Source organism: Passer domesticus, chromosome 3, assembly GCF_036417665.1.
Source record: "Passer domesticus isolate bPasDom1 chromosome 3, bPasDom1.hap1, whole genome shotgun sequence".
NCBI lineage: Eukaryota > Metazoa > Chordata > Aves > Passeriformes > Passeridae > Passer > Passer domesticus.
In genome coordinates this window covers 26,897,671-26,915,218 of record NC_087476.1, presented here as the reverse complement: position 1 = coordinate 26,915,218, position 17,548 = coordinate 26,897,671, and the positions used below count along the sequence as shown (strand labels likewise).

General features: G+C 37.1%; 1 protein-coding gene and 1 long non-coding RNA gene across 7 annotated transcripts in view; one reads left to right on the top strand and one right to left on the bottom strand.

Moving 5' to 3' along the window:
• Positions 1-17,548, top strand: part of EYS (eyes shut homolog) — a 797,842-nt gene that overhangs the window by 763,048 nt on the left and 17,246 nt on the right. For all 5 annotated transcript variants that reach the window (XM_064412283.1, XM_064412282.1, XM_064412281.1 and 2 more), the window contains 2 exons: positions 5,239-5,413; positions 12,549-12,721. In XM_064412283.1, coding sequence (XP_064268353.1) covers positions 5,239-5,413; positions 12,549-12,721 — 348 coding nt within the window. The remainder of the gene's footprint in view (positions 1-5,238; positions 5,414-12,548; positions 12,722-17,548) is intronic.
• Positions 7,204-15,686, bottom strand: LOC135296220 (uncharacterized). Of its 2 annotated transcripts, none has more exons than XR_010358269.1 (3): positions 15,616-15,686; positions 12,540-12,710; positions 7,204-7,275 (listed from the first exon to the last, which is right to left on the bottom strand). It is a non-coding gene; the product is annotated as an uncharacterized LOC135296220 (long non-coding RNA). The 2 variants fall into 2 exon arrangements; XR_010358268.1 differs by lacking the exon at positions 7,204-7,275 and adding an exon at positions 11,919-12,033.

The following is a 17,548-nucleotide window of genomic DNA, read 5'->3' as shown; positions in this document are numbered from 1 at the left end:
AAAAAGAAGTATTACTGCAAAATTTTGGGAAATATGTAGCATATAAACAACTTTCTCTTTGTCCCTAGCATTTACAGTATTAAGACTATTATATTTGCTAATTCATTCCATGCTCCTGTTCCCAGAAGCAGCTTGTCTCTGTTCTCCAGAGCACAGTGACTTTCAAGGAATCTACACTTTCCTGTGATCAATTTTCCAATGTTTTCTTACGTAGTCAGCATCTCATTTGTTCTTCTAGCTCAGAATTCTCCCCAGTTCCAGTTCTCAGGCTCTTCAGGATAAGAAATAAACCTCCATAGATTTTTTTTTTTCCAGAGTGGGAACTGCAATACCACTATCAGAGAAGAAAATTTTGCACTATTTTACTTCAGCCAAACTGCAGCTGTAGGGAACTCACAGAAACTCTGGAAGTGACAGCCAAGATAAATCTATCTGGTACGTAGTTGATTAAACCACTCAGAGTTTTGGAACCCTGCTGTTGGCTCCTTTTAAAGACATGATTTATTAAAACCATTTTGCTTCTAACACCAGAGTGTACCTCACCTTTTGTAAGAAATCACTACTGGATGAAGAAATATTGAGACCAGCCTTACTGCTGCAGACTAAATGTCCCCAGTGTCAGTGTGCAATAATTTAGGATTTTTACTCTGTACAGCTACAGTTTCAGACCCTTTCTACCCTGACCTGCATGCCTTTAGCACTTGTTCAAGACATTTCCACAGAGGAGGAGGAAACTGAACACAAATGTTTTTAATAAATTGTCATTTAATAACCAATAGTTAAGGGTTTTTTTAATTTAGGAAATCAGAACGTCAAGATTAATTTGAAATGCTGAAGGATGTTTGATGGTAGTGTAAGCAATTTGCAAAGTTTCATTACCATTCAAAGTCCCTGTGAGAAGGTGAAGAAACTGGTAAAGGTAGAGCTCAGGTGAAGAAGCCAAGTTCATGTGGACTTTGAGGCTCTTTGCACTTTATCTGAATTTGAGGTTCCTTGGAGGCTTACAGGAACTTTTTGTAAATGGCATGGTTTATTTAAGTGTTCAGCCTTTTTTTATTTCCTATAACAATGTAATTAAGGGACCTTGAGAGTTTTATGAGCACACTGCAGATTCTCTAAAAAGTCAAATGTGAGGTTTAGGTATCTGAAAGTCTTGTGGCCAAAGAGACTCAGCCTGGTCATTAATGGACAATCTGAAAAGGGTGTATAAAACCAACTGACTCACATTCAAAGGTCTGCACAACTCAGCACTATGACTCACCTACACAAAATGAGACAGAATTATTTGGGAAAAGCTGGAAATTACAGCTGAATTTCCAGACCTTCCATCTCTGAAAGAGGCAGAGAGAAATCTAGTATCAGGGACAAAAGAGGGAGAGTTCTGATGTTTCATGCTCTGTGCTACCATGACTGCAGGATGCAGTCTAGCCATCCATCCAACTGATGGAGAGCCAGGGCTTGCATCTAGAAATAAGTGAGGAGCAGAGAAAGAGGAGCAACTGATTGTTCCTGTGGTCCTGTTCCTAAGCAGGATGAAACATGACTATAGAACTAATCTGTTGTTTGACACAAATACTATTAAAAGGAGTAAATAGGCTAAAGAAACTCTTACCACAGAGCTGAACTGTTGAAGAACCACTTTCATGCTGAAAGAGCCATCTCTTCACATAAATGATTTTGCAAAGTAAATAAAATTGCAGGTACTGCAGTCACTTTTTAAAAATAGAGTAAAGCCAGAACACAGCTGAGTTCCAAACAGATACAAATATAGCCTTTCAGTGAAAGTTTGAGCTCATAAGCTAGAATGTATTACAAGCCTGCCAGGGTTAAGACTACTTATCTTTATGTTCCTGCAGCACCGATGTCACAGAAGGAAAGTGAGCTCTGAACTGGCTTTCAGTCAGTGCTGTATGATTCATACAGGTACCTCTGGGTGCTTGGGTCACAGCTCTAAGACCTGAGTAGTGACTGTCAGGGCCATCTTTTAGACCAGCACTCCAACAACCCATTATTCACAAACAGCAAAGAAACACAGGGAAAAGCAAAGCATTTAAGGATAGGTAGGATTTAAGAAATCTGTAAATTCAGTACTTCATTCACATACAAAATATTTATCAATGTATCCATTTCTGTCAGTTCTCTTGCTGCACTTTTAGTACGTATTGAAAAGGCCTGATTTGTGTACTTTTCGGCCAAATTAACACCAAGTGCTTACAAGTGGGCAAGAGATCCTAGCAAGAAATTATAGGAAAAATTCTTTGTGCGATAAGGATATATCAGAAAAAATAAACAAAATGTAAAGCTGAGTAGTGGAGTATAATATTTTATGATAATTTATATTTTAATTATAACTACTTATAATTAAGTAAACCAAGTTTACTTAATCCATTGTTAGTGGCTCTTTAGTGGTTTATGAGCTCTGCTTGACTGGGGTGAAAGCTGTAAAATAAATTGATGGTAAAAAAGGTCAAAAAATAAATTGATAGTAGAAAGGCCTAGGTGTGGTCTAAGAAGACACAATTCAAAAGATTGCAAAAAAAGGGGTAGTATACCATCTGTGAGAGTACAGTCTTGGTGTCTGATTTCTGTTTACTTGCATAAAACTGATGTTCAGAATCACGCCAAGTTTAACTCACAAAGTCGGGAACTTCCAGTTCGTCTTGCTAACTTGGCTGTGTCAGGAAAGCTCTCCATTATTCAGAATAGTTGGCAGTCTCTCATTAAAAGGGGCCCAAAACTGGCAGAGCTAAGGAAATTTAGGTCAGAAACAAGGCACATCCATCAGCTGATCCCTGTGCAGAAGGTTGTATAGTGCTTGCCACAACAGGCTCAAATTGCTGCTCTGACTCATTAAATAAAAGATTCAGTTTAACTCAGCTGGGCCAATACACTCTTGTACCTATTACAAGCTTTGTTTACCAGTGCTCAAGAACTGTTCCTAACCTAGATGGCACAGTTAAACTGTGGTTGGTACACTCAAACTATTCATCAACACAAATGCCAGTTTATTTTCCATGATGACCTTAAAGTCCTTGGGGACTCACTGTGCTTTCCATTGTTTATGCAGAGCTCTGGGCTGCTTTTTCTTAGCACTCCAGCAAGACCCAGGAGAACAGAACATGCTTTATCTGCTACTGATAAAGAGATGAAACATTAGTTAGGATTTACCAAGCATAAGGCAGCCTAAAAAAGCAACCCTGTAAAAAGCAAACAAGCAATAATGCAAAGATTAGAAATAATCATCAAACTAGGTTATTTTTAAATTACTTATTAAGAGTTTCTGAATTAACAGTTATGTGTCAATATAGACAAAGCTACAAAATGTGTGAAATATGGAAATAGCTTAAGAAAGCTACTTTCACTGTCATGAAACTGTGGTTAAAATAGTTATCTTGCTTGTAGATATTACTTATATTTTGTTCAAAAAATTATGTAACTACAAAAAATCACATTGAATATTCATTGGGTCTTTCAGATGCAAGTCTACTTCTTTTGTGATTTCAGGGAATCATGCAAAAACTCATGTTAAGTGATGCTTTTAAAATCAGTGTAATGATTATTTGCAATCTCCATATCATATCATATCATATCATATCATATCATATCATATCATATCATATCATATCATATCATATCATATCCTTTCCCTGCTTCTAATATTAAGCAGAGAGCCTCTGATAAGCACTGCTGAATTCCAACTCATCTTGTGATTTCAGGCACTGTAGGAATTCACTATGTCTCAGCTAAATTTTATAAATCATGTTTAGAATGTTCTGAGGATTTTCAAATCAACGTACTAGTTTAACTAATGTGGTTTAAACCCCGATTTTTAGTTTGAAATTATATATATATTTATGTATAGATCTGGATGACATTTTAAAAATGTTTAAGGCTACCTTTAAATGTGACTATATATCACTTGGGTGCTGGGGTATATTTTGAAAGGTCATTTAGGATTTGATCCAAAAAACTATTATATTATATAATTATATGGCATCATCTTCAGTTTTGCAGTATAGAAATAAGCACATGGAGCCATAAACATGATCCAGAAATACTGGTGACTTCAGCCTGAGCCACAAGGCTGACTATCTTGTGACAGCACCAGGAAGAGCAAAGTCTCTCCAAAGGGGCAGTCCCTGGAAAGCTCACAGGCTGAGCAGCAGCTGGTGGGAAGGAGCAAGTAGGGAACACCTCTGCTTCACTCAGAAGCTTTAGCTCCTCCTTTCACTTGGGACACCAATGGATTATGATATTTAAAGAAAATCAGAGCATAGATCCAGGCACTGACACTCAATCATCTTTACAAATCTTATCTTTACAATCAAATTATTACAGTATTCCCTGACAAATATTTATGGTGATTATTGTTTTCCTAAACAATTCTTTAGTGTGTTCAGGGACTTAGAATAATCTTTGGATCATTTCCCAGTGGCAGTCTGCATGCAGCTGTACTCTTCTGGAAAATAATAAAAGTTTGATAATAAAATTGTGGCCATGCCAGGTCACTTGGCCACAGGACCGAGCAGCAGGCCCAGAAGTGTTTACCTTACTAGTATATATTAATTTTTAAAATTATTTTCTGAGATTAAGGGCCTGAAGAATGTCAACCTTAAAATGCCATGTGTGACGTGATCTGCGTGTACCAAGGACAGAAGCATTCACTTGAGAAGGGAAGAATTTGAGTCATTACCTGAAGGGGTCCTTTTCAGCCTATGGAAATTCAAGTCACATTCCTTACTTGCATTATATTATTTGATGACATCTGGATTCTATTATATTTTATATTAAGTAGATTTCTTGTTGTCTGTTCTTGTCTTTTTTTCTTGGTTTTTTGGGGCTTTGGTTGGTTGATTGGTTGGCTTTTTGGTGTTTTATATTTTTTGGGGATTTGTGACTGTTTTTATCTGATATAGACACATTCCTGGAAGAGCATGAGTGTGTAAACACAAAATTGAACCTAGTCACTGACTTTATATTCTGTCTATTCCTTAAGAAATTATTTTGTTTTACTCACCATTAAATGAAGAACTTCTGATGATCCAGTCATTTGCCTGAACAGAAAGTAGCTGGCCTTTACCAGCTTACCTTTATCTCCTGTAGATGGTATGGTTGCCCATTCTGAAGATATTCTAGAGGAACGCATTCACTGAGGGTCAACACTGTCCCGTGGTTCAGTTTGTTTTGCTTTTTGCTATCTGTTTAAATTTAATTTCTTTCTTTCTTTCTACTTTTGAGGTTGCATTTTTGATGTTCAAGTTCGCACCAGCCTTAATAAAGGGTTCAAATCACCAGGAACTCCAGAAGGACACCCCAATTCTGGTCGCAGTGTTGGACAATGTAAAGATTCCCCATGCAGTTTAATAAAATGCAGAAATGGTGGCAAGTGCATAGAAAGTGGCTCTACTGTTTAGTAAGTATATATGTATTTATATGTTTTTAGACACAGCATAGTAATAACTGTGGTAATTTATTGTTTTCGTAACAGAAGAAGGAAGGAAGGAAGGAAGGAAGGAAGGAAGGAAGGAAGGAAGGAAGGAAGGAAGGAAGGAAGGAAGGAAGGAAGGAAGGAAGGAAGGAAGGAAGGAAGGAAGGAAGGAAGGAAGGAAGGAAGGAAGGAAGGAAGGAAGGAAGGAAGGAAGGAAGGAAGGAAGGAAGGAAGGAAGGAAGGAAGGAAGGAAGGAAGGAAGGAAGGAAGGAAGGAAGGAAGGAAGGAAGGAAGGAAGGAAGGAAGGAAGGAAGGAGATGAAATTTTATTCAGTTAGACAAACACATTAATATTAAACTATTAAAATAACATTACAACAATTTCTGGGGAATATTTTTAAGAAATTTCATGGGCTGGTTCTGCTCCAGTAAAGTCACTGGCATGTGACTTACTGGGAAATGCATGGGAAGAATTAGATGTGTGACTTTTTTTTTAAAACTAAGTGATCAGCTGGGATAGCAGAGAAAAAGTAATAAAGAGGACAGTTTGACTGAGTTAATGTCCAAATGTGACTGTTGGGGCAAAAATAGGTAACTTCTGTTTCCTGGGAATTATTATTTTCCTTTAAAAAACCCTTTGTGGCATAAACCACTGACTGTCCAACATTAGAAAGTTCTGAGCCATTTTAAATCTGTAGGAGCTCCAAACATTGTTCAAAGTCTGTCAGTTCATCTCTAAGCTGCTCACCTGGCTGATCAATGGGATGAGAGGGGGAGGAGAGGTTGCCCAAAAGTTGAGTTGCTGGTCTTTCATGCTTTGTCTCAGAGTAGATGGAGCTGAGTGCCCAGGCTGTATGTACAGAAGGAGGAAGCACATTTGCAGTTCCAAATTGCTGTTGAGTGTCAACACTTCTATTGTAATAAATTTTGTTTTCAAACACTTTGTAATGCAGCTGTAAAACCTTTGCTGATTAGGATTTTTTATTTTAAAAGTATCTGCCAAGATTAATTATGCTTGCTTCCCCTTATGTGCTTTCACATATGTTCATTTGTTTCCATATATTTGCATAATTTTTTTAAAAAGAGAAAAGTGCTGATTTAAAACTTGTTAAGATACTGACTGAAAACATTGCAGATAGTGAGACAGATTTGAATGAGAAAAAAGGCTTCACACTGTGAAGCCTCTGTATGATGCTTCTTAAACCAACAAAAACCTGTCCTTCTGTGTGCTATGAAGAAAAACATTTACATATCTGTCAAACTAAAAGCAATCTACTAACTCAGTATTGGAGAGAGAATTATATGGTAATTGGTTTTCCTGCCTGTGACACAAATCCTCACCTGTAAGAAAATTGGTACAAAAACCCTTCTTCTAAAGCTAGTAAGCTGTATTGATATTTGGAAAATTAACCCCAAGTTTAGCACACAGATTGCTCCCCACTGTCCTTATGACTGTATTTATATTCTCCTAAATACAGTAATGAAGGAAACACTTGGAAACATAATTTGGAATTGCTTTCTGATTGTTGCACTGCTGCATGTCACAACTGCTGCACTTTGAAGGATCCTCCCAGAGCTGTTAAACTCTTGACATTTGGTCTTTCTGAGGAACAAGAAAGGATAATGGTATTCTTATGCTCTTATGAGAATATTAGAGGCAATACAAAACCAAAATTGCAAGACCAAAAAAAGCATAAATGTGGACTAAAACATCCCACTCCCACCCACCCACCTAAATCCTTGCTTCAGCAATTTACTCAGCTAAGTCACCTTCATGTCCATAGGGTGAACCACCAGAAGCAGCATCTAGAGCACGTTTGGAAAGCAGGTGGCAGGCAAGAATGGCAGCTGGTGACAGGAAAATATAGCAAGCTTGGTATTATAGGCAAAGTTCTTTTTCATCATTGCAGTTTGTATTCCAGATTAGTTTACAGATTATTCTAAAATTTCTGGGGCATTAGGAGAAGGGGGGAGGGGAGGAAGGAGGGCATAATTTGGTTTTTCTGCTGTTTGTTTGTTTGCATTTAATTTGTAGTGACCTACTACTGAATTCTATTATTGTCCCCATATTTCAGCTGGGTCTTCACACACCAAGTATATATTCATGCATGTACCAACAATGGCCACCTTTTCCTCTCACAGAAAACTGAAGCCTTGCCAAAGAGGCGTGGATGTAGCTTACATATAATTTCTGTCATAGTGCAGTAGCTGTCAACATTGTCTCAATATATTTTCTCAGAGGGAACTTCTTTCTATTTTCAAATCATCTGTGTTCCTTGAAGAGCAGAGTCCTTGAGGGAACTGGATTTGTGTTCAAATATTTTCTCTGCTGAAATGAGATCTCTCCAGAGGTTTTGGTTGCTGTTTTGAGCTATTTTTATGTCTTGCTTTCACCACCCTGCCAGAAAGTGTGCAGTGCTGTTAAGCTGTAGATTCAGTTGCTATAGGGATAATGCTTTGATTTAAATAGAAACAGAAATATGCAGCATTAATCTTTACATTCTGGCCAGCAACAGAGCACAACTGCTGTGCTTTAACAAAACAAAGGGGAATTACTTGAATATTAAAATGAAGAATATAATTTTCAAGGGACAATAATATCCCCTATTATTTAATTTGTGATGCAAAATTATGGAAAATAGAAAATTACATGTAACAAGATTGTCTGCTAGGTGTTATGGCTACTTCTTGTTGGCGAAGTAAGAAAAAAGTGTATCTTATGTGCTGTTTGAACAGATCAGACAAAATGGAGAGGATTCAGTCTGCTAAATGTGAGCATGTAATGTCACTTTAGACACCCCTGGGTAGATGTTTGGCCATTTGCTGTGGCTTCAGAAGAATTTGGGACTTGAATAAGTTTTCTGTCATATCTCTAAGCCTCATGCGGATTTCTCAGTACTTTATATCTTTCAAAGACCAACCGACACTCAGGTTCCAGAAATCAAATCATATCCCATATGTGTGGGGTGGCCCATAAAGGAGCTTCTGTGGTCTCATTATTAGGCCAGATGCAATTAAAATAAATTTGCAGTGCAAGGACAGAATCAATATGGAACATAAGGACATAACTTCCATACTCTGTAAGGGAAAAGACATTTCTCTGTTTAATAATAATGGTTTAAAACAATATAAGGTTCTGTTTTGGGGGGTGAATTTGCTATCTAAAATTTTTCATCCAATTTGCCTTATTTAATAGGACACTTTTGCAGCATTCCATGGTTCTCCTTGTTTAAATACGGCTGATTCTCTTCCAGTCTTGTTTTCTTCAGGCTCCATCCTTTTCTCCCAGCCTGAAGATAGACTGGTTTTTGTTAATGCTCTGGTTTTCCACTGTGTGAATTTGAAAACACTCTTATTTAGAAATTTCCTTCCTTGCTCAGAATTTTTCCACTATAAACAAATTCAAGAACTGTATCCAGAAATGTCCAATGAATTGGGCAGCCTGAGGGGGCTAATACATGCCAATATGGATTTGAGATGCCCTGCACTATCTGAGATACTTAAGTGATGTTAAGATATGTTTCACCTCCTCCTGGAGAAGTGTTTGGAGGTCAGACAAGATACCCTAGGGAGTTTCAGATATCACTAAACATCTGCCTAAACTCAGTTGGCCTAACTAATTTGATAAATTAATTAAGCTTCTGATCTCCATTGAGTATATGCCCATCTTGCATCTACAATCCTAAATTCAGGTGTCAGAATGTGCAGACCTGAACACCTCCTTTTCTGCTATAAGATTACTTGTTTGATTTGACACCACATTTGCATAGGTATGGGAAATTCCATATTTGTTAGCATTGAGAATTACATTTTAAATTGCATATTTTCCATATTTAATGGAAGAATGTTTTTTGTTTCATTTTGGATCTAAGTAATCGTTTCAATTCTTCTCTCTTCCTTTAAGATCTTGAGTTATTTCACTATAAAGTTCAAGAAAGTTGGATCAGGATTTTGTGTAGTAACACACAGAATCACTTCTTACATATTTTATGTGCAAGATTACTTTTCATTACTTTTTTTATTGTTGCCTGAATTTTGATTAAAAATTTTGGGTTTTGGTTCATAATCAACAGCGACATACACTTGTCATCCTTGCTTATGCAGAAACTTGTTATTTGTTTGAGAGCTAATTTTGGCTTTGGTAAGGAACTTTGAACCTGAATAAACCATTCTATGAATACTGCATGACTCTTTTAAGCATTTTACAAGAAGCAAAAAAGAAAATACCATTAAATTAAATCATCCTTGAGCTTCCTAAATACAAATATTTCATAACGTGAAGTGGTATTTGAATTTCCAAAATTTAAAATGAGTTTGTTTTTCTTCCTGAACTGGCTGACTTTGCCCCATACTTACTCTGAAATTCATCCTATTAAGATTCCTTTCCAAAACCAAGTGATTCAAGATTATACAGTTTCTTTTCTGACACAAAATCAAAGTTGCATTTGAAGGCCTTTCTATCCTTTCCCACCTAAAATTATGCTTTAGAAAAGAGGGGAAAAAAATGGCAGTTGCTCTTGAGATACTGGTATCTTTAGTATAGAAGAGATATTTACAGAATTTAATCCATGTTCTTCAAAAAGCCTGAAAATAGGAATATCTTGCAGTGACATTGTCTCCTAAGACACACAAACTTAAGAGTGTCTCCAGGTGAGCTAAATGTGTAGAATCCTGTTAGAGTCAGTGGAGATCCAGGCCTTTCCAGTTGTCTAAACCCTGGCATTCTAATGACACAGGTCCTGGGATACTTTTCTGGTCTTCATAGGAACACAGAAAAGGAGCACTCCAGAGGAGCACGAGTCTTTTGCAGCTCTTCTGTCTTATCTGCTGGCTCACACATCTCTCAAACACACCATGGATAAGAAGGCAAATATCTTTAGTCTGTATTGAGGCAATTGAATGCAGGACTTTATCATTAGGGCCATGCATGTGCTGGTTTGTGGGATGGATAGCACTCCAGGTAACCTGGCTGTTCCTGCCCAGTCACCACCAATTGATTAGTAGGTGAGCTCAGGCAGTTACTCCAGGATCCCATTGCCTGACTTGAACATTCTGTCGGGTGTCTGTCAGAAAGTTGTCTCCCTGGCCAACAGCTGCCTCTCTCATATACTTCTAGGGCAACTGGAACCCAGCTGGGCACCTGATATAATATGAAATTAACTGCCTTGATCTCAGAGTGAATCTCACCTCTTATACCTAAAGAAATACAAAAGCATCTGGATGATGCTCTTAATCACACAATTTAGTTTTAGGTAGTTCTGCAAGGAGCAGGAAGTTGGACTCAAAGATCCCTATGAGTCCCTTCCCGCTTGAGGTATTTTGTGATTCTAAATGGGTCTTTAAATCCCTGATACTCAAGTCACTAGCAAGCTATTGGGCTCTCCTGGTCTGGAAAAACAAGAAACCAAAATCAGAAGACACAGAGAAAACTAGAGCAGCATGGCAGGCTGCATGATGGAAAATATTTAAAACACTTCCTCTTTCTTCATCTCTGTAAAGATTAGGAAATTTTGGATCTGACTTCTCAACAGCAGTCCAACTTCCTTAGGCATAGGCTTCATTTGTTGATAGATCATTGCTACTGTGGGCAAGCAAACAGGTTCATCTCTGTGCAAATACTTTTAAATTAATTTAAAAACCTGATTTCTGTTAGGTCATAAGAGACATAATTAAAAGAAATTTAAAGAGACATATGCAGACACAAGCCAGGGAAAGGGGGAGAAGCCTCATGTACAATGCCCACGAGCAGCAGCAGCAGCAGCAGCTCCAGCAGCCTCCCTCACGGCACAAGGAAGGGGCACTGCTATTTGCACTCAAGGAGTTAAATCACTTCCCCTTCTCAGCAGCTTTCATGGATCAAAGCATAACATTCATAGCTGAGACAGAAAGCATTCTATTGCTGACTTTGATGAATTGAGGTGCTTTTGCTTTTGCAAGGTCCTGTCCTCTCTCCCCCTTCATTCCAAATGTCTGTTTATCACTCTGAAGTTTGTCGGCCGCTTTGTTTACATGTTCGCTGATCTGAAGGTTTGGTGAAACAGCAGTTTCACAAGCTCCTCATTATGTTTTATGCAGAAACCATGGGCTGATTAATGGAAGATGTGAAATTCGGTGCAAAGAAAAATTCAAGAGTTTGCACAAAACAAAAAGCCAAACAAACATGGACCAATGAAAACCCAATTAAAATATGAGTTTTCATTCTTAGCCTTGAGAGAGAAAAATTCCAGTGAAAAAATCCATGTGTTTTTATTCAAGGGAATAACTTTTTAATCATACAGTGATGCAAAATGCTAGAATAAAAATAGGTCTAATATATGTAATTTTAACTCTTTAGTAAGGAGGGCATTTTAAACAACAATGCCAAGTGTATTCTGCATTTAACAATTTCTATAGAATTCATACTAATTTAAATTTATAGGTTAGTGTGACTTTTTTGGGTTTGTTCCCTAGTCTGGATGAAAGGCATAAAGTGTAGCAGGCAATAACAAGTTCAATTATTTATTTTTGTATAGATTTACAATAATAGATATATGAAACCCAGATTGTCACCTCTTTCATGGCCATATCCACTATTCTTTTCTGTCAAGTGCTTCAATGAACCTAGAGCTGATATGTCAGTTATAAGAATTCAGGAAATTAACAATGACTAAGTGAAAGGCAGTTGCTGACAGACTCAAATTTTAGTAGCTAAAATTTGTAACTGTTAGCAATTCCATTATGCTGGTTTTATTTTTATGACTGTTTTTTGCTGCTTGCTTTTCCCATTTAATGCCCACTTTAACTCCTCCTAGTTTATGAGCCAGGCCTTTTGAAGTTATTTCTAGAGCAAAACAAATATACAAAAGCTACAACCCTTTTTTTTTAAACAGATGTTAATATTTTCATGTTAATATTTAAAAAAACCCATATTTCCTATTATATACCTTTTTCTTTTATAATAAAATTAAGATACAAAAAAGTTAAATTAGGAACTTGGTTACTTCTTTTTCTGTTAACCATTTTGGATCAGGTTATTGAATATAGGCATCCAAACTTGAAAATGTCTTGATTAGATTGCTACTGACATGTTGATTTCATTTGGTAATACTGCTGCATTCTTTCCCTTCACTTACCCTCTGTAGCTGTGACTGCCTCACTGGATGGAAAGGTGCATTTTGCACAGAAACTGTGTCAGTGTGTGAACCTGAGCATGATCCTCCACATCGGTGTCAGCAAGGCAGTACCTGTGTGCCACTGCCTAGTGGTTACACATGTCACTGTCCTCTTGGAACAACTGGTACCTACTGTGAACAAGGTATGTTAAATGCACAGGACATTGTACACACAGTTATGTGATGTAAAACCACAGCATTTTTCAATATATCAATTAAATGTGATGTAGAGACACAAAATACAAAATAGATTTAAGAAAATTATGTTCCTTGTGGTTGGAAAAAGTAATTTAAAGCAATGAATTGTTAGATATTATTTCCTTATTTTGCTTATATTTAATGCCATTTTTTCCTTCAATTTTTTCAAATAAATCAACCAAATTCACTAGCATGATTTGTCAGACACCAAGGGGACAGGAAGCATTGCAGAGCAATTTCATAGTGCAATTCCCAAGCTCATTGTAATGAAGTACTATGGAAAATACACTTGAGATCACACTAGTGGTACAGAAGAGGGAAGCAGCTGGGCCCTTATCCAATTTCTACTGATCCTAATGGAGAGGTTCCTGTTGACTTCACAGCCTGTTTGGTAGGGATGCACTGATAATGATGACAAGAGTTGCAAACATCACTGTAAAAATCCACAAGTGATTATTCTCCCTGACTTTCTTTCAACATGCCATGCTCAAAATACGTCCTCAGTTTGCAGGTTTTACATTTCTTACCCTCATGTAAAGGAATCCTTTATCTGTTTTCTTCTCTGAGAGACTGTGCAAATGAATATTCAACGATATGGATACACAGGTGCTGCAAGCTCAGGGGCTTTTCCTGAAAGTCCCTGAAGTGCCTCTGTGTGTAAGGAAGTACAATCCACACCCTCTATTCCACAGCTCTTAGATTCATGTTAGTTTTGTACAAGCTTATGTTTTCCTGTTGAGAAGCTTTCTGTAAGACTTTTGCAGAACTCCAGTTACTGTTAAATAGCTGCCTTTCCAAACTGCCTGTCAAGGTTCATCTCCCTTGTTGTGTGAGTTTGAAGCACAAAACTGACAAGCTGAACTGCATTTGACCTGATTTGCAGTCTTCCTCACCCTATAGATGGATAGTTCTTAAATCCCATTACATGTGGAATTGGTAGGCTCAAATTAAAGAAAAACATAGCTTCTGGAAAGTTACTGTTGAATTCCTTATTCCTTGTAAGAATGTGCTTGCTTTATTGCCTCTGCTGCAACAGATGTTCAAGGCTCTTTATATGAACTTTTCAATTTTGAATTCTCATTTCAAGTGAAGTTTTCAAAAGTAATGCCATCTGGATTCAGGACACTGATCATCAGGATATGTGCTATACACAAAGCAGGCAATTAATCAGGTAAACACTCCTGTGTTCTGGTTCCAGAATACATATTGGTCTTCTTATGATGGCCACATTATTAGTACAAAACTTATATTGGAGCAAGAGAAAATTGTATTTCTTACAGATTGTCTTTCTTGTAGTAATTCTTCACCTGATAAACACATTAGAGTGTTCCTCTGTTTTATTTAAAAGCTTTCCTTTTATGAATAGGTATCATGGATCCTGACCAAACTTTGTGCCCTGTATTTCACCTTACTCTGTGGCAGAATAATGAATTATCATGAGATTTTTCAAAGAGCAGTTTGCATTTTTAGTGGATGTCAAATTGCTAAAAAACAGCTGCTTATCAAGATTGAATATCTCATCTCTGGATTAATGGTGGTTATTGGAGCCAAAAGAAAAAGAGACAGAGAGCAATGAACAGCCCAAGGGACTGGGAGAAACAAAGGGTAATTAAAGGATGAAGACTAATGAATGTACCAGAAGGAAGGAAAAAAGTGTGAGAAGAAGACATAGGAGATTTATGAGGCAAAAAAAGCATAGAGTGGAATAACAAAGGGTAAGAACAAACAGGGGTTTGCCAGCAACTGGTAAAGACAGTACAACAGTATGGATTGCACAGGAACAGGTCAGGTGAAGCAAGAAAATGGGGCAATAGGGGTAGAACCACAATAATAAACAAGAGCACTCTGAACACAAGTATTAAGGGTACTCAGGCATAAATCGTCAATGAACGAGCATTAACTTGTTTGACAAACACCAAAAATATTTGAGGTTCTTTATCAACTATGTACATGAGAGATGAGAGATGAAAGCATATGAGCAGATGAGGATGATGTTGTTCTTCACTGTGATAGTCCTGCTTAGAGCATCAGCTCAAGCCACCAAGGATGCAATGGCTGTCAGCACAGAAAGAGAGTACATTATGGTTAAGCTTTAGATGTCAGAGCTCCACTAGCAAGTGCTCAGTGGTTGCAAAACTAAGAACAAGACTAAGCACAGGAAGAGAAAGACCAGTGAAAGAACACAGTTTTCATGGTACTTATGGCCCGAGACTCACAGGACTTACTTGAATATCTCACAGTGACCCTTGACAATACGTAAATTGAGCAATACTCTCAGGAGGCTGCAGAAAGATATGTATTATTTCATATGTTTTAGAGGAAATAGAAGAAATCAACCAACTTGACAAAGAGAAGGTAGCAGTTTCAATTACTCTGCATGTCCTATTGGCTGTGCAAAACCAATTCATATTCAGGAAGCAGTGCAGAGATATTTTGTAGTCTGAAATGTGAGAGCAAATATTTCATTGTACATTTCAACCTGACAAAGCAAGTACCAGGACTTGCTTTTCTCAGAGAAAGATCGAGAGGTTCAGCAGGTAGACAGCACCCTGGTGACTGACAAATAGGAAGATGCCTGTGAAATCTAAGACCAGTTTTGGGAAGGCAAGCATCCATAATGAGCACTAGGAAAGAAGGACAGGGCTGTAAATTAGATCAGAACAGGCCCAAGAAATAAAGCCTTGTCATGGAAGGCAGAGTAATACACTCATTCAAGAACTTAAAACTCCACTTCTTGGGTGCACTGTGTTGTCCAAGCCTGTTATCATTCATAAAACAAGATTGTAAGGTTTAGAAAGGTAATACAAACAGAAACCTTATTAATGTATACATGTATTACTTGATGGTAATGAAATGGAAAGGAAATGGAAGATTTATGGAGGAGTCTATTTTACTTGGTGTGAACATTGCCACTTGGACTCAAACCACTTCCGAGACTCTTTGTGACACGTGAAGCAGCAAATCATGTTCCACTGGTTTGAAAAGGTCACAGCTGTGACAGCAACACAGCAAAGCCAGCCCAGCTCCTGAGGTTCAGAAATGGCAACCAAATATTGCCATGATCTGGCCCAGCATTAATTCTTAGTTAGCACTCCCATAAACACAAGGATTGGGAATATAGGGAAGTGGTTTATCTAGGGTTTTTTTTTAAAGAAGTTATGTTTTCCATGACATCAAAACATGGTGCTAATAAAATCTTTGGGTCACTTGACTTAAAGTTTGCAACTGAAGCGCTAGACAATTCTAACTTTTCTTCTGATTAAGAAGGGAAGATTCATCCTGCAGCAGCATAATAATTTAGTTATTTCAAGAACACACAATATTCAAAACTTAACAAGAGTTTCCAGTAATTTGTCTGGGGAGTCTCCTGCATTTATTTGCATGCCAAATTCCAGCTTATTCCATTTGTGCCAGTGAATACCTTGTAATTAGATCTCTCAAAGGGCTTCTGAAGAGGGAGTTGTTTCTAAGGACCTGTTTTTTCAGTTCCTCTGCAAGTATATAGTAGACTTGTTGGTTTCACTGTGATTATTACTGTGAGAAACAGTGGCCAAGATCAAATGTCAAGGATGATTCCTCCTGAGAAAGAGGAAACAGTGTAAAACCCTTTTACAGCAGGTAGTTTGATTATACACCACATTGTTACATAGGTGAACACAATATCTTTTTTCACAAATAGTAATTATTAACATATGTGAACATTAAAATTACAGATATTATCCATAATTACAGTCTACATTTATATTCTAATTCTCTACTAAATCCTATTCTAGCAGCTTATTCCTCTCATAAGAACTGTCTGCCTGTGTGAGGCCAGTAATCCTGTCTCCAGCAGTGGCCAGCAATGGAGGTTTAGATGAAGAAACTATATACAATATCTCCCTGAAGCACTCTTTTAGCATCTAAGTATTTATTGCTTACCTTTTTTTTTTTTTCTTGCCATTTATCTTAATGGATTAAATCAAGTCTTTAATCTTGTCATAAGCAGCATCACCAAAGCATCACTGTGAAAAACTTGAACAAAAGTAAATTTTAAGTCAATAAAGTTCCTCTGACATTCCATTACACATGGAGATATATTTACACATATGATAGAGTTTCTATAGGTACTGAGTATATTTATTTCCCAGATAATTTTGTAGAGGAGTGAAGACCTACAATTTCAGATTAGTTAATTGTGAAATAACAGAGACTGATAATGTTCTTATTTAAGGGAACAGCAATGTAATATTTGAAAGATTCTATAGATGGCACTATTGGAGAGCACTTGCCAGTGGTGAAAATAAACAGGGTTTTCATCACAGTATTTCTATGAATTTTAAATTATTCAGCAGTTTTCTTTAGCAGGAATAGTTTGTGCCACATAGGTTCATAAAATCTATTATGATATTTTTTCTTGTCTTCAAGGCATGATAACAGAATGCTACTGCCTTTTTCACAAAGAAACAAGTTAATAAATAGACTTATTCAACTGCATATTAGTCTGTGAATTCCATAGCTGCTAATATTGCCTGTCAATGTACAACTCTTGAAGACCTGAAAGAAAATGTATAGAGTTTTCATTGTTCCATCCTTGTTTAATGAGATACTTGTCAAGCAATAAAGCCATTGCCTTGATGAACAAAGGGCGAACAACTTCCTTGGGCCATATTTATTCAGCTCAAGTCAATTTCCTACACATTATTTTGATGTCAAATTCCATTGTTCTGGCAAATTTTTGAAAATACCTGATAAACTGACAGAAAAAAAATCCTTTACTTTTGAAATAATTT